We start from the raw sequence: 18191 nt of genomic DNA, 5'->3' as shown, positions 1-18191 counted from the left end.
TAGTACTGTTATGCTTCCTGTGGACTAAAAAAATTAATTTCAAACTCTTCAAGCAGCGAGCTTTGAGTCCAATGGGAAGATAGAGAGTAAGCACATAGGGACAATTATACTGAGTTGTACAAAGTCTTTGAAACATGGCAGGAAGAGAGGGAGATGACTTAGCTGGAAGGATGTTTCATGATGATGGTGGCTTGGACTAGGATGGGGATAATGGAAATGAAGATGCATCGGTAAATGTGAGATACATTTGTGAGGTATAATCAATAGGACTTGGCAACTGTAAGGAAAAAAGGGAGGAATCATAGACAACACTGAGCTTTCTGATGTGAACAGGTGAGTGACAGGATGAAGGGTGAAAGGGGGCAAAAGGCAAGAAGCAGATTTGAGGAATATGTTTAACATGCAGGGACTGGCAAATCTCCAAGCAGAGACTGCAGGCAGCTGTTCTTGTCTAAGCAACCAGATTATAATGTGCCTTCTTTTGAGTGATCATTTTAGACACAGGCTGAGAATTTGGAAGCTAGGCAAAGATTCTCACATTGGACTGTAAACTTCTCCATGGACAGAAGTTTTACTAAGTGAATTATGTTCTTCCTAGTTTCTGTTCCACAGCACCAAGTAAATGGTAAAGTGTTGACATAATAAAGTGATAACAAAGGTAAGAAAAAGTGGTTCACAGGAAATTCTGATTTAAGGCTATATTAAAGAGTTAACAATACAAGTTACCAGGATGATCTGCAAGCAACTTGAGGGTACTTAATGAAATAGTAATGATTTACCATGTATAATCTGGAAGGAAAAAGAAACAAATAGTAACAACAGGCAAAGCCGATGGCTATGAGATATGCAATCAACCAAAATTTTTGTGGAAATGCTGATGATTCTTTCAACAATTTTATTATACATTTTTTTCTTGTACTTTATAAAATGTTAAGATCACTTTTAAAAACAGTTCAGAAAAAGGACATTAAGTTGCTTTTGAACCGCAGAGACACATAAGGAAATTAGTTGAATGAATGACAGGGGGAATGGATACAGGTAGCCATAAGCAAGAATTAAAAAAATATTTTCTACATTATATTATTCATGATACAAATAAGCTTATATTTACCACCTACTAACTGACAAGCAGGGCTTCCCTGGTGGCTCAGTGGTAAAGAATCCACCTGCAATGCAGGAGACGCAGGAGATGTGAGTTTGATCTCTGAGTGAGGAAGATCCCCTGGAGAAGGAAATGGCAACCCACTCCAGTATTCTTGCCTGGGAAACCCCATGGACAGAGGAGCCTGGTGGGCTACAGTCCACTGGGGTCATAAAGAGTGGAACACGACTTAGCAACTGATCACAACACACAGGAACTGATAGGCAGTTTTCTGGATGTTATAGAAACAAAAACCAATGAGTCTCAGAGTTTGCCTTAAAGGCGCTTACCATCTATAGGAGAGAGGGCCTAGAAGACTGAAACTGAAATACACACGCTACGTTTTATGATAGACCTATAGAGATCAAGAGAGCCTTAATGTTTCCCTCATGTTCATTAAACTTTAGACAGGTTTCTTCCAGACTCTAGGACCCAGATCTCTTTTTTTCTTAAAGCATTACTTTATAAAACTTGTAATTGCAATTTCTTGCTCTGCTCCTAGGTAGTGTAGATAAATCTCCCAGCCTCACTAGTTTGACAACCCAGGAAACTTTTCTCACAAGAACCTGAAAGCCAATCCTTTGAAAGGCAATTATTCAGAAAGACAGGGTCCCTTCCCTCACATCTCCATGGGAGGGAAGGAGCCTAACTTCAATAAGAATCAATTAATGGACACAAGTGGCCAAATCACATGGACCAACTCCCCTCTAAGGTTCTCCAGTACTTTTATCACCACCTCATCCCAGTGTGTAAAAACTCTCCCGCCTCTGTTTCAATCTGTTGAGTCTAATGTCTCTTTCCCATTACAAGAGTCCTGAAGAAAGTCTTCCTTGTTATTTTTAAGAATATGCAGCACAATTTCTCTCTGACATATCAAAGTATGGCAACATCAGATACTCAGCCTGTGAGGGAATAGATAAGACCTTTCCCAAAGGATGTGTAAATTATGAGAACGAAATATACTGGGTGAGTAAGCATTCCAGGTAAGTGACAGGCAGACGGCATGGAGTATAATATCACTTTCTTCAATTATAAGACTCTTAACAAGGGAAATAAATAAACTAAAATTTAAAACAATCTCAACTCCTTCTATAGAAACCAATAAAATATATGCATCTATTTAAGAGAAAACCTTGAAGATTACTCTTCTACCAAAGTTATCTACTTGTCTATTTCTACATCGCTTTTATTGCAGTTAAGTTCAAATCAGTTACTGTTGAGACTCTTTACATGTTAACATTCTTTTTAACCTAATCCTTTGAGTCAAGATATTTACAGGTCAATCATTGGCTGAAGGGTGGACTTGAATCAGACATAGGACATACTCTACTGCTCAAGGTGATTATTGCATCTGAAAGTTATACACACTCATGGCAGTGAATTCACAGGGAAGAAGCTAACAAAAGCTCATTTTTTCTCTTTTTCCTTTCAGGGCAGCCCCCATGAGAGCAGCTGTTCTCTTATTAAGGCTGCTCAATGTTAGCAATAAACCTCTCTGGAATTAAACTGAATAAGGTGACGTAGAAGGGAGTTTGTACCAAATAAATTTGCGTAGATTAGAGTCCGCAGGTGGTCTAAAGCATGCCTGTATTGGGAGCCAAATTGTTCAGCACTGGAACCTTCTGAAATGAGAACAAAGGTCCTTTCATTGCTCAAATTCTAAATGCAGCTTAGTACTTCATTAGAAACCTCTTAGTTCACTGTAGGAATCTTTCAGATTTAATTATGATGTGGGGGAAAAAGCTGTCTTTCCCTAGGATACCATATTGAAACATTTTATTCTGTATTTCCTGAGAGATCTACAAGTTATGCAGATTGCTGAAATTATCAATGCATATTTAATTTACATTTTTTCTGAAATCTAAATTTTAGGATAAATCAAGTTAACCATCTCAGTCATTATGAATCCTGAAATTAAAATTACTAAGAGTCAGTAATAATAGAGTTAAAACTGAGGAAATCTGAGCTTCGTTTCTGGTTCTGCAGAAACTATATACACCTTGGGATGTCTGTTAAACTCCTGAGCCTCAGTGTAGAGTTTTGTAAAATGAGGCAGCTGAACTGGGTGGTCACCAATTCCATTTCTAGAATTCCATGTGGCCAAATTTTACTAAACACTAATGCTGCTCAATATTTATCATTTTCTGGGCTATAATGGGAAACTTCAAAGGTAATTTTTCAAAAGCTATGGTTATCAAATCATTGTTGATGATGTCTTAAATTTTAATGTAAGGTGTCCAGTTGACATTTAGAAGCCATTAGTAAACAGAATCCACAGAATTCTCATTCCCGCTTTAGTGAGCACGATTAAAAAAGGGACTGTCAGGAGAGTAACACATTAGAATCTGGGAGTCAGTATGGCCACCCAACTCTACAGAATAGAGACAAAGCTACTAAAGCCAATATTGACCGGTTGAGCCTGTTGAATTTCCTAACCTAGGTTCTTTAATTCTTGATGCATAGATTATGTGTGTGTTGTTTCAACGTATTTGAGTTCAAATAGCAATCAGGTAGGGTCCATGGGAACAAAGCTTTTCCAGAGGCTAAGCTGACCACACTTTCCAATAACAGTGGAAAAACTGCCCAGTCCTTAGTCAGACAGCAAATTACCTGGCTGTCTGAGTGATAAAGAAAATCATGCATGTTTATTAAGTGAGAAAATGAATAAATAATCCATGAATCCCATCTTGGCTCCTAACTCTGAATGCCAAGATCAGCACAGAATTTTTAATAGAAATCTTTTTATAAGCATCAGAGGAATAAAATAAAATTACCTTGAGAATAGAATACTGAAGAAGAACAACGTCTGGTTTTCCTCTCATTTTGTATCAACATTAATATATGGGTAAGAACTTAAGCAAAAATCTGACCAAAAACCAAATTTGCTCCTCTTTACCCAGCCTATGGTTAATAATGAGTTCTTTTTCTCTGCTTATGTGAGCTTACAACAGGGCACCTACATGAGGGTGAAATAGGTTAATATCCACATTAGACTATCTCTTTACTTGATGGCCAAAATGAACTACGTCATGCATTTTCCTGACTGCTAAAAAACAGGAACAGATGATCATGGTGTCTTTCACTGGTAATATTTTTGGGAAGGGCTTTGAAAACTACCAATAGTAAGATGGTGTTTGATGAAGGTAGGTAGAAACTGCATACTATATTTCCATGAAAACAGGAACAGTATTTGTGCAATGTCACTATAAAGGCTATTGGTTTTCCTAATTATCCTTGTCGCTACAGCAGGCATAACAGCGGAGAATATTTCAAGAGATGAAGAGATCGGAACGGCTGTTCGATACACTGCGAAACCAATGACCAGATGTGACTACTTCTCATTATCTCTACTCTCACTGCCCTGGCCCAATGCCTCAGTCATCTCTCACTTGGATGATTTCAAGAGCCTCTTAACACACTGCCCTGCTTACATCCTTGCTCACCCCAAACTCCAGAAGATTTTCCATGCAATAGTTGAAGCAATCAAGTTAAAACGTTAAGTTGAATCAACTAAGTCTTCTGTTCAAAACCTCTGATGGCTTTCCACCTTATTCAGAGAAAAAGCCAAACTCCATTCTGCAGAGCCCTACCTTCTAACCCTCTATCACCTGGGTCCCCACTGTCCCCCCTGCTGCTCCCCACCCACTTCCTCTGCTTCAGCCTCCCAGCCCTCCTGGTGCTTCCTGAACACCCAGCCAATGCCCAGAGCAGAACCTTACGTGGCTGGCCTTCCTCTCTCCTTGAAATGAGTTGTCCACAACTATTTCCATGCATCACTCCTTTGCTTCTTTCAAAGTTTTGGTTTTTTTAAAATACCTTTCTTATTTAGACCTTCCATGGTTATCTTGTCCATCATTTTAATCTTTCTGTGCAATATTTCATATTCTCTTTAACTCTAGCATTTATCAGCATCTAACATATTATAAATTTACAGACTAGTCTTCCCTAGTGTCTGCTAACCCCATTGGAAACACAAGTCAAAAAGGGCAAGGACTGATTTTTTTTTTTTTTTTTTTGGTCTGATTTGTCTGTGGTTCTATGTTAGGTACCTGGAAAAATGCCTGGCACAGAGTAGGTGCTTAATAAACATTTGATGAGTGACTGATTACTACCTCTTACCACTTCAGCATCTCTTCCCAACCGAACCAGTAAAAGCCTATGTTTGTCTAGATGGTACCTGAGATTCCTTTCACTGCTAACTCACTAAGATACTCTAAAAAATAGACTTTGACTACTTATTATTATTTTTTTAATTCATGACAGAGAACATACTTTTGTATGAACATATTATAATAGATTATATATAATATAGAGATATATATATATAATATATATATAATAGATATTATAATAATCTGTAATTTCCATTATGATGATAATATTTGGGAAGGGGGAGTATCCATAATCCATGCAGTAGACGATGTGAGGACTCAACTAGGTAACTCGTGAGAAGCATCAACTTTACCAGAACTTAAGTAAGAAAACAATCCTAGGAGAAACACATTCGAGGAAGATTCTCTGACTTACTTGGAGATTCTTTATTTTCACAGGTTTCCTCTTCATTTGGTGCTTCCTCCTCCTCCTCTTCCGGGTCATCCGTGTCTCCTGACTCATCACTGTCTTCCACCCATTTCCCTGGCATTAGTCCTGCTGAATCGTAGGAGTTGCACAGAGGACCCACGATGTGCGAGATGAAGGATTCCTGAAGGTTGGCCAGCTGAGGAGCAGAACGGTCCATGAAGGGGCTTATTGGTAACCCAAGGCTGGCCTCTTCATCACCCTGGAAATAGCAATGTAGCAACACGGTTAACTAAAAAGGCACAAGGAGAAGATAAAACAGGCATCTAAAATGTGCAAATATGCAGAACCTGGGCATTAATGTGTGAACTCTCTCTGTCCTTGACTGCTAAAAGATTTTACCCAAGTTACTAAGATTCCTGAGTGAGTGAAGTCACTCAGTCGTGTCCAACTCTTTGGGACCCTGTGGACTATAGCCTACCAGGCTCCTCCGTCCATGGGATTCTTCAGGCAAGAATACTGGAGAGGGTTGCCATTTCTTTCTCCAAGAGATCTTCCTGACCCAGGGATCGAACCTGGGTCTCCCACATTGCGGGCAGATGCTTTAACCTCTGAGCCACCAGGGAAGCCCATTAAGTTTCCTATAGGACTGCTCTGTTGCTCCTTACTCTTTGGTAATCTTGAGGGTTTGGTTTTCGATCGGGGGAACTAACAGAAATGGTTTATGTCTCAGTAGATGATCTCTGTCATCACACTAGTCACTGTTCCTTATATTAGGGTGTAAGTTAGAATGTAAATGCATCTTAAAAGGCAATGCTGGTCATAAATATCTACCAGATAATCTATCCTGTTTGCCTTTTTTTTGTCTTGTATGCTAGAAAGTTTAAAATAACTTATTCCTCAATTAAAGTTAATAGTTAATAGTTTATCCCAATTTTGGGTTGAATTATGTCTTCTGTGATTATAGTTTCTGATATTATTTTTCTATGTTTAATAGTACTACTGTATAAGTACTACTGTGTAAGTGTTTTTATTTTGAACTAATTCATCTTTCAGAAAAAAAATCAGATTGAAAGCCCAAAATTACCTAGCAACATTAATGAAGGAATTATACCAAAATACCATCACTGGTTATGCCTATATATGTAATGGAATTATTACAAGTTTCTTTTCTTTACATTTTATCTATAGTCAATATTTCAGGACTATCAATTAGTTCCAAGAAAACACAATCTTTTCTAGAAAGTATAAACCTTTTTTTTATGAGTCCTATCTACAATACTCAAAAAAATTCTTTCTTTAAGTATGTTTGGTGAAAGGTGATTTATTACTTACTAAGGGGCCTCATCTTATTTCTGGATGACTTTGGGAATGCAAATTTCTTTTTGACATTGACCTAAAATCTATCTCCTTATAACTTCTATAGACTGGCTATAGTCATGTCTGTTTTTAGGGAAGTTTTTTTGTTGTTTTTTTTTTTAAATCAAATCCTGTGGTATCTTATATAATTTATCTTCTTTAAGCTGTACAACATCATGATAAACCTAATCCTAAATTTGTATGTCAGTCTTTTAAGTATCTAAGGAGAGTTATTACCTCTGTTTTTCCTTAGGGTACATATATGTACTTCTTTCCTGGCCTTTAGGTCACTACTGATGCCTGTCATTTACCCATCTCTACTACCTCGAGATTCCTCTTTTGAGAGACGTTTACAGCACCAAACACAAGGTTTCAAGTATGGTTGGGGTAAGGTCATGTAGGGAAGATCCCTTCATGTTCTGTTGGTAATGTGTCAAATAAAACGCTATTTTTATTAGCTTTTTCATGTACTGCTGTTATAAACTGTTAGAAAAGTAAATGAACTTAATTTGATATATATTCATCCATATAAATTTAAACCTAGCTTCTATTATGATAAAACTGATGAGCATTTCAGTGGGATTCCTAATATTTTCTGAGGTCATTCCATTATCTTAATGCCTTTTCCCATCAAAATACTTAATAACTTTACCTTAAGAGTTTTATGTTTATAGTTAGTTAAGTCGTTCAGTCGTGTCCGACTCTGTGTGACCCTGTGGACTATAGCCCACCAGGCTCCTCTGTCCATGGGATTCTCCAAACAAGAATACTGGAGTGGGTTGCCATTTCCTTCTCCAGGGGATCTTCCTGACCTAGGGATCGAATCCAGGTCTCCTGCATTGTAGGCAGATGCTTTAACCTCTGAGCCACCAGGGTTTAGTTCAATTTTTGTCATTTTTTTAAACCTCAGATTAAATTTGGCCAGTGCCTTTTCTCATGGTATCATGAATATAAAATGACTAATCACACTTTTACAGCCTTTGGAAACTTTAGCGCAGGGGTGCCCAAACTCCAGGATCAAACGCTTGATGATCTGAGGTGGAGCACATGAAATAATAATAGAAATAAAGTGCATGATAAATGTAATGTTCTTGAATCATCCTGAAATCAACCCCCCTACCCTATCTGTGGAAAAATGGTCTTCCATGAAACCAGCCCCTGAGCCCAATAGGTTGGGGATTGCTGCATTAGGGTATCTATAAGCAGCCTCAAAATGGATTAAGAAAAATAGTTAAATTAGTTACCTGTTCATAAAATTCATTGACAATACCCTCCGTCCACTGAAGATGGAGCTCTTTACTCTTAGCTGGCCCATTGATATCAGCCAACTTTATACACATTTGACAAACCAGTAAACGATCATTTTCATTGGTCCAATCTATTCCAACTTCATCATTCACCTGTTTGAAGGACAAAGTTTAAATGAATGCACAAGTTGAATGGGAAAATAAATCACAGAATTCTGATCACCTTGTTACTATGTATTCTGGTCTGTCTACCATGTGCAGATAGGAATACCAAGTAATGAGAAACATCTCAGCCATTTCAAATAACATTATTTGGCTTGTATAAACTAGTAGTGAAATAGCTCACCTAAAAAAATAATAAATGATGGATCATTATGGAATTGAAAATAATTGCTATTTAACACTAGCATGTATTATAAATTACTATTAAAATAATGTAGCTACAAATAATAAGAAAATTTCTTGAGTTACTATTTGAGCATTTATTATATGTTTGATGTATTAAATTCTGCTTCAGGTTTTTTGACCTTTACTACTACCAGGTAATTAGTATTCCACGGAGATGAGAGCAAAAAAAAAATAAAACAAAATCACAATGATAGTTAGAATTCTATTATTCTTCTGCAGTACAAGGTATAATATATACCGACAGGACCTCAATATATTAGGTTTCCAGGTTGGGCCCAATGCCTAAATAACTGCTTCTGGTTTAACACTGCATTGCATTTCATTTTCACATTCGACATCTATGAGGTGGCAGCAACGAGTTTTGTTTAACACTCGTATTCCATGGCATCTTTTAATGTGGCCAGAAAATGAGAACTGGTACAAATCTAGTTACCTTGGCATTAAATTTGGCAACAAAGTCGAAGTGCTTCTTCAGGTCAGTGGCCAGAATTGCTTCAATGACAAGGAAACGGAAATGCTTAAATTCCACGTGGTCAAGGTTAACTAAGAAGTTATAATCTGGCCGGGACATGAAAAGGTTCCATGCGGCAGCCGCGTGATGATTCTCCAGGACTGAGCGATCATTGTAGAGCACCGCCTAGGCAAAGATGAGAGTCAGGAGTTCAGCTTTTTAAAGTAGAAACAAAAATAAATGAGAATGTGCAAAACATTTGGAATCATCTTTTATCATAGAACATAGAAACGCAATGTTGTGACAGCTAGTTATTAAGAATTACTTATTACTGTACATTGTTTACTTTTCTTGGTTATTTTTTCTTTTTTTGGTAAGATAAAGTTCATTTCCTTGAAGTTTTATTTCAAATTCTTGTAAGTGAAGGGTGGAGACTTAGCTTATTTCAGATTACTCTTTTTTCAAAACACAGGAATTTAACCATAAAAATATGCAAATATATTAATATCCCTAAGAGGTAACTCAGTTATCTCCCACATCTAAAATAAGAATGACTTTCTTTTAATTAAACACATGTAACTAATAAAGAGGGATGATATCCCTGAGAAGCTCATAATTCAAAATATTCTTACCTCACAAGCAGTCATAGGAAATATTACCCTCTGTCTAATAATTGAAAGTATATAGTAAATATCTACTTGTTTGAATAACTATGAGGGAAGCTGTGAAGGAAAAGAAAGTTGCCTAAAAAAATGCCTGAAGTCTAGTGTGGCAGATTGATGATGGAAGGAAAAAAAGGTATAACGACAAAAAAGGAAAGACCAAGCACATGAAAATTAATACTGAGGTAAATGAAAATTCATGGACACATAGGAAAACAATGGTAAAATGTGCTGGCCAAAGGATATGCTTATATTTAGGGAAAATATATAGTGTATGGAGGAAACAGTGAAAAAAATGTAAGTAGTAAAAAAAAATCAGGATATTTGTACTGTATACAGATGAAAGGAAAATTAAAGGAAATTAATTTTAATTAACTAAAGGAATACTCTAGGCTAGTCTATAAGAGAGAGTGTGGAAACAGATAAAAATAGATGAGAAGAGAGTAAAAGACAAAAAGCAAACATGACGAAAAAGAGTAATGGATCAGATTAGTCTCTAGAGCCTCTAGAAAGAAAAATAAGATCATGGGATCTTTAGTAAAACAGGTCCATCCATCTGATTAAACCAAAGTTTAATTATATAGATGGAGATTCCTAAATACTTAGTGATTGATATTTGACTCAAATTTAAGCACATGCCCAGAGGAATTTCTTTAAAGTTACTGTTTTTGAAGTTACTGTTTTTGTCAGGTAAAAAATTTACCTCGAATAAAATAAATCAATCTTTAATTCTTCCTAATCAATAAAGATGCCATAAAAGTGATATTTGTTATAACGTATCTCAAAGGAACTGGATTTATATCCAAAGAAGCCTCTAATTCTTAAAGAACCGAGAAAGATTTGGTTCTCCAATCTTTTCAGAAAGAAAACTTTTGTATAAGTCAGATATTCTTTGTTGAGGAAATTCATTAACATGAATTCAAGCAGTTTTTCTTCCTCAAAAGAAAACTGAGAAAGGATCTCCATAGGTGATAAATGTAGACCTATCATTAATAACTTAGAACAAGCCATCATATCTTTTCAAAATGAGCATGGTCTCTAAGAATTTTATCTCAGGTCTAAATATAGTTTCATTCATATTCGCTTGGTCAATTCGCTTGGCCTGCTATAAGTCAAATTTATAAAATTAATGTTCTTCAGAGAAACCTCAAAATTGAATTACTTCCCGGGGCAAAATCAAAAGGTTTACCTGAGGGGCGCTCGTTGCAACCAGGAAAGCATTAGTCCTTCCTGGGTGATCATAGTCATGCATGGCTGCAGCCACATACAAGGCCATCAACTCCAAGGCAGGGATATTTCCAGACAAACATCCGTATTTATCATCAGGCACATTATACATTTTTGAGAATACATATCCCATATGGCCATGTGTAAATCCACTGTCAGAATCTGGGAAGAGACGATGAAAATAATATAGCTTTGAAGAAAGTAGTAAACTGATATCAGTTATGCTCACTTCCTTATTTACAAAGCCACTCTTCCGTTCCCATAGTTTACAATGGAGCACAGAGAACTTAATATGTACCTGAATCGCTTGCTGATCCGTGATCATTAATCACAGTTGAGAGGCCTGGAATAGGTTGTGTCGTGAGATACCAAACAGCATGTAAGACATCCGTGGCATGGATTCTGTTGTGGTCTGTAACCAATGCAAAGGACAGGCATTCATCTGTGAACTCTGGGGTCCAAGGACTAAGAGTGCCACCTACTGGACAAACGGTTTAGTCCTCACATTTAAATAACCTGGGTGAAAGAGCCAAACATTCTAGAACAAATACTCTGTGATTCCTCTTCCATTTCTCTATAATATTCATAGTAACAAGAAAAAAAAAAAAGCTTACATTTATCACACACGCAGATGTCTGAAATGAACAAAATCTGTGTCCAGCATCCACCTAACATAAATTTCACTAAACAACCCAACATATATAAACTCACTGTGCGAATCCCCTGCAATGTTTACTCTTGTCCTTATGCCCATGTTCCTGTGTAAAACTATGCAGCGGACTAGAACAAAAGACCCATTATACACTTAACCTAGGTCAGACCAATGGTCCATACCACCCAGTGTCTCATCTCTGATAAACAGCACTCAAATATAACCTGTGAATTGAAAATAGTGTTACTCTTCTGTATTACACTTAAAAATGTAAGAAAATGAGTAATGTTTTTTACATGTATTAATAGATAAAATCCACAAAGCAAATCGAAATCAAAATCGATAACGTTCTCTGATCTAGAAATTCTGGTTTGGGAATAAAGTTCCAGGAAATACAGAAAGAGAAAAAATTAAAACCTCTTTGTACAATAACATAAGGGGTTGAGCCATCCTGAAGTGTATAAATCTACAGGGCAACCAAATCCCCCAGTTAAAAGGCCCTTATCATAGGAATGGGGCTCTATTTCTACACGTGTGGTCTAGCCTCTACGGAACCATGACCAAAGGTCTACTGTGTTCCCGGCTCACCTTCTTTCTCAGTCCATTTTTTCCATGTTTTTCTCTTATCTGGCCCTTCAGAATACTTCACTGATTTGGTATGCTTTATTCTAAGTATGCTAACTTCATACATTTTTTTCCTAATGACCAACCATGATATGATTTCCTTCTATAAGGTAATAGATGACATCTGTGAATAGCACTCAACAGATGAGGAGAAGCAAAACAGAGAGAACAAGCAGAATCATAGTGAAAATTTGAGAGTAACACCTGTTCTCCAATCAGGGAAGAAAACAGAAATTAGGACACCTGTGGTGTTGGCGGCACACAGGAGCATGTAGGAAGATGGTGTGTCTTTTCCTACATGTCTGGCAACTTTAAGTGAAGACACATAGGTAAATCTTGGGTAAAATCTCCAGAAACTCAGTGAAAGGTTCAGGGAGGTCTTGAGAGGATGTTTTCAGAAGAGCTTTGAGAAGCAGACCTCCTAGGTTCTGGAGTGGTAAACAGCAAACCTTGTTCACTGTATCATTGCCAAAGGTGAACACTGATATTACCTAGTCTCCAAAGAACACTTCTATTCAAACTGGGGTCTCTATCTCCATGTATGGACTATCCCAAATGATTTAAGACAATTACATTTAAAATCTATATCTGTGCCAGTGTATAAAGTTGATCATGCTAGAAGTCTCAGGGTCTAGGACATACCTATCTCTGCTCTGACATATATTACCTGTGTTACTGAGTCATTTAAAACATTGTCTCATTTCCTTATCTTAAAACCATGGAGACAATAATAGTGCCTATTTCATACTACAACTTTGAGAATTACAGAAGGGGGCCTATTTTAAAGTGGCTGCTATATAGTAAGCTTGTGATTGATATAAATATCATTCACCTAAAATACATGATGAAATGGTTGGATGGAATCACCGACTTCACGGACATGAGTTTGAGCAAGTTCTGGGAGTTGGTGATAAACAGGGAGGCCTGGCTTGCTTGTAGTCCATGGGGTCACAGAGAGTCATATACAACTGAGTGACTTTATGGAACTGAACTGAAAATACATGATTGCTTTTACAATACAATGATGAGTTAGTGCAGATTACCAGTTTCCTTTCAAAAGTCAATGCTGGACTTGTAAAAATAGAATTGAAGAGCTAAAATAAAAGCTAAGCTAAGCCATGGAGGAGGGAGAAGGCAGTGATGACCCACCAGAAGAACATGCAACCTGGTCAGAGGGTTTCCGGGGCTATGTTGGAAGAGAGTTTCTGGGTTAAGTTCTTTACTCTTCCCTTGTGACAAGCTGGGAAAATGACTGTGTGATGTAGCTACCATTACTACTACAAGTCAGAGAAACCTGTGCTTGCACCCAGCATTACAAGGTGGGTGGAAGCGGTATCAGGCTATTGACTGTGTCTCTTTGGGGTGAAAAATAGACAATACCAAGTCAGGTGAACTTGTAGCTCTTGAGTTACACTGCTTCCTGGCCTGTCCCGCATCCCAAGGTCCAAGTCCAGAAGGCTTTATAGGTTATTTGTGTGTGTGTGTGTGTGTGTGTGTGTTTGTGTGTGCTTAGTCACTCAGTTGTGTCCAATTCTTTGTGACCCTATGGACTGTAGTCCACCAGGCTCCTTTTTCCATGGAATTCTCCAGGCAAGAATACTGGAGTGGGTTGCCCTCCTCCAGGGGATCTTCCTGACCAGGGATGGAACCCACGTCTCTTAGGTCTCCTGCATTGGCAGGCAGGTTCTTTACCACTAGTGCCACTTGGGAAGCCCAAAATTTCAATGAACAAACTATCTAAATAATTTAGTGCTGAAAATGTAAAGAAAAGAAAGCTTGTCAAACACATTCTTCTGAGGTAAGTATAACCATTTTGGAGCTTCCGTGATGGCTCAGATGGTAAAGAATCTGCCTGCAATGCAGGAGACCCAGGTTTGATCCCTGGGTCAGGAAGATCCCCTGGAAAAGAAAATGACAACTCACTCCAGTATTTTGGCTTAGAGAATTCAGTGGACAGGAGAGCCTGGTGGGCTTCAGTCTATGGGGTCTCAAGAGTCAGACATGACTGAGCAACTAACACCTAACTTAGTTTATAATCATTTTAAGTAGATACACGTATATGTATAACTGAATCACTTTGCTGTATGCCTGAAATTGACACATTGTTAACTGATTCTACTACAACATAAAATAAAAGTTAAAAAATTTTTTCTATGTATGTTTTGCTTTTTAGAGATTAACATCATCTTGATTTAAAAACTAGGTATAAGAGTATATGGGGGGGAAAACCCTCCTTTTGCTTTTGAGTATAGGTTCACAAGTGCTAAAGAAAACAATAGCTAAACAAACCTAACTCCTTTTATATATATAACATATATTTATATAGATACAGTTATGCAGGTGTAACTCTAAAAGGATTACATTGTCACTATCACTTAAGCAGGATGGAAAAATTATCTGCCTTTTAGAAGTGACTAAGATATTTATTAAACACGTACTCACACCTACTATGAGAAAATACTGTGCCAAATGCTGGTGGCACTGCTGCTCTTGCCATTAATTCTCTGGGGACCAACTCAGGTGCAAAGACACCTGAGTCAACACAGGGGATTGAGAAGTTTCTATAAGACAGACAAATATGCTCAAAGATTGCTCTTCTTTTTTTGGCCTTTTAGGCAACTGACAGAGCTGAGGAATAAAATCAGAGCGATCCTTATTTTATCATTATTATTCTCATCCTCTTCCTTCATCTCTGCATTTTGGAAAAATCTCTTAATAATTCTCTCACCCACCTGGCAAACACCCACCCCCCCACCCCCGCCTCTTGGACAACACATAAACACACGTGCACATCCTAGTAACATAACCCGCCTTCCCCTTTCCCAGAACCTACCTAACCCCTCTTCTGTCTAAATAGACTCGTTTTCTCTTTTTCTCCTTTTCCTCAAGCACAGGGTTGAAATAAGCTGCTATGGAAGGCTGGGGTTGCATATAAAATTTATAGGTTTTTTAGAACTCAATTTACAGATTTTCTATTTAAAGTTCTCTATGCTCCTATTCACCAATGAGTGAAGCAAAGTACTAAAGAATAGAAATTAGACTTGAAACACCCTTTTCCTCACCTTTGGAAAGGAGCTAATAGTGTAACAGTTCTGCCCTTCTAGCTTGTTCCATGGCACCTCAGTGTCTACCTTTAAAATCAGTGGGCACATCACATACAGCTTAATCAAACTGAACTAAACAAAGGTGGTGCTGTCTGCGCTCAGTCACGCCTGACTCTGGGCCACCCCATGGACGGTAGCCCGCGAGGGGACCTTCCCAGCCCAAGGATCTAACCCACAGTCACATAATGTCTCCTGTTCTGGCAGGTGGGTCCTTTAGCAAAGGTTCTGGGCATAAATTTACAAGCTTTCATACTTTCCCTCTTCTCTTGGCAATTGTTAAAAAGTGTAATTAAAACTGTAGTAAAATTTTAGTTTCTAACAGTTTAGCTCATTGTCATATTAAGGCTAATCTAGCCCTATTTTGGTTACCTTTAGGCTTTTTTTGTTTAGTTAAGGGTTTATACATAAATATTAGAAACATAGTTCTCTAGGAATAAATGTTAAATTTTTGCACATGTTAATTTTAAATAATGATAAATACAGCTTTTAATAAATATCCATCTTGGTCTAAATTTATAACCTTATAACATGCACGGTATTATGATTTAAAAGTGATCATGAATTAAGTTAAAACTTTTCTGTGAGAAGATGTAAATAAATTCCCTTTCATGTCTAACAGAACAAGCAAAGATATAACAAATTCTTTTCACATGGAATGAAGAACCTGGTATTTCAGGAAAAATATCTGGTTACTTGCAGTATATAAATAGGTAATAATGAAATTTAGAATCTGCAAACTTTTTACACTTAAATAAATACTGGTCAACTTTATGAGTTAATGGAATACTATCTAGAGAAAAGTTGAAAGATAGAGACTTGAACTCAGTGGAACCTGGCAATAGCTGATTATATTATATGGAAATTTAATATTAGTATTATTTATAAACTTAAATTTAATTCATCAATTAATATTATTTGTAAATTTAGTCTGATGACTAGCTATTCTTTAGTGTTTTCAGTGGCTTCCTTTTTGTAAAAGCTCATTTATGTAATTCCTTAAGCTTCGAGAAATCACTAACACTTAGGTCAATCCCTGGCATTCAACCAGGGTAGCTCTGGGAAAATGGTATTAAAAAAAAGCAAGGCTTATCTTAAGATCCTTTCAAACTACCCTTTTTTCATATCTCTCTCTCCACTTCCATGGCCCCATCTGCCAGACTTTCCCACGGTGCCCAGAGCACTTAAATTCCCCTCTCTACCCCACTGTCCTATTTTGTCTGCATTTAGTCCCATATTCTCCCACAAATATCATTTGTAGATTTAATCTTGATTCTCCTTTTCTACCACACAGCTTGTAAATTCAATAACTCATTCCTCTTTTCTATCACACAACATCAACTGTGCATTTTTATCCTAACGTAGCATGTGATGGCATTTTCAAAACCAGCATCTTAATAATGGATCACTTGGTTAATGCACTACCCCACCCCTTCTGAACACACTTGTTCTAATCTCCATTCAGCTTTTACTTAAGCTCTCTGCTACTAGAAATAGACATGAGTTCTGGGGTTCTAAAGTTCAAAGTAGGTAAAAGCAAATTTAGAAACCTAAAATGTGATTTAAGTAATACAAGCTCTAGTCAACATATTATATTTAACTATTTTTTCTTTCTATGTATTTATTTCTAAAGTTTCATGTGATTTCTGTACACTTCTGATTAGATTTACAGCCATTTCTCCAGTTTCATATATTTTGTAGCATGTAGGACAATGCTACTTACATGTTCTGATGATATAGAAATGCCACATATTGAAAATTTACTATCTCTTCTGTGTTACAGTTCCTCATGATTACAAAGGACAGATTTATTCTCACAATATTCAAAGTTCATAAGCTTGAACCCTTGCTTGTGTCTTATCCTTTGGTCTTCACATTTTATCTTGATTTTTAAAAAAGTTCCTAGTAATTTCTCCACAGCCACTTCCAGTTGCCTTTTCTTTTTCTATTTTATTCATTAGACCATCATCTTCCTGTCCCTCTATTCCCAGCTAGGCTTATCTTGTACTGAAAAACTTTAATTGTGAGTTAACTTGGCAGATGCTAGAGCAAAGGTTGAGAATTCTACCCAGTAAGAGGAGTATGTTGTAAAATGAGCAATAAATTAACATGTATTTATTTAGTACACACTTAAATTGGAGCTACTTATGTGCAAGGTACTATTATTACCCTTTAACAATTATTATATTACTTTATCCTTGCAACAATCCTATGAAGTAGTTATTATTATATCCATTTTACAGATTAAGAAATGAGGCATTTAGAGGTTAATTAAGACCAGGGTGTCCTATAGCTGATTTGTAAAGGGACCAGGATGCTAACATAAACTACTATCTCCTAATCACTACACCAGGTGACCATATAGGATGTTTACAATGTGTAATTCTGTGCTAGCTCTTAATTCAATGTCCCATTACCCATAGCAAATTTAATGGATTTCAAAAGTATTAATTCTTCTACTTACAAGGAATTTCCCTGTAGCCAGTCTCCAAAGCATGAAAATAATTCATGAATTCCCTAACTGGAATTTTAAAAGCTTCAAAGAGGCCCATGTCTTCAAAAAGTCTGTATGATACCTGTAAAAGTAAAAGTCAAGGTCTTACAAAACATCCCTTGATGTGTATTAGACATAAAGAGAAAAATGGGGAAAAAAGTATACATTCTATCAACCATATTAATGTATTGCCTATAGAAATCCTTACTGGAAACAACAGATCAAATAGATATTGAAGACCTCTATGTCCTAGCCCTCTATATAATCTATTTTTAAAGGTAGAGACATAAACCCAAGAAACAGCCAA

At 36.9% G+C, this 18191-nt stretch overlaps 1 protein-coding gene across 5 annotated transcripts in view; it reads right to left on the bottom strand.

Annotated features, from left to right (window-relative positions):
* The window catches only part of PDE3A (phosphodiesterase 3A), a 359340-nt gene that overhangs the window by 8704 nt on the left and 332445 nt on the right, over positions 1–18191 (bottom strand). For 2 of the 5 annotated variants that reach the window (XM_061125106.1, XM_061125105.1), the window contains exons 10-16: positions 17855–17966; positions 11312–11425; positions 10976–11175; positions 9107–9310; positions 8263–8418; positions 5669–5921; positions 2680–2763 (exon numbers count right to left, since the gene is read on the bottom strand). In XM_061125106.1, the coding sequence (XP_060981089.1) occupies positions 2680–2763; positions 5669–5921; positions 8263–8418; positions 9107–9310; positions 10976–11175; positions 11312–11425; positions 17855–17966 (1123 nt within the window). Of the gene's footprint in view, positions 1–726; positions 1167–2679; positions 2764–5668; positions 5922–8262; positions 8419–9106; positions 9311–10975; positions 11176–11311; positions 11426–17854; positions 17967–18191 lie in introns of those variants that run through there. The other 3 variants (XM_061125103.1, XR_009689773.1, XM_061125104.1) reach the window with 3 other exon arrangements.

This window comes from Dama dama, chromosome 22, assembly GCF_033118175.1.
Source record: "Dama dama isolate Ldn47 chromosome 22, ASM3311817v1, whole genome shotgun sequence".
In the NCBI taxonomy this organism is placed as follows: Eukaryota; Metazoa; Chordata; class Mammalia; order Artiodactyla; family Cervidae; genus Dama; species Dama dama.
This window is presented reverse-complemented; position numbering and strand designations above follow the sequence as displayed.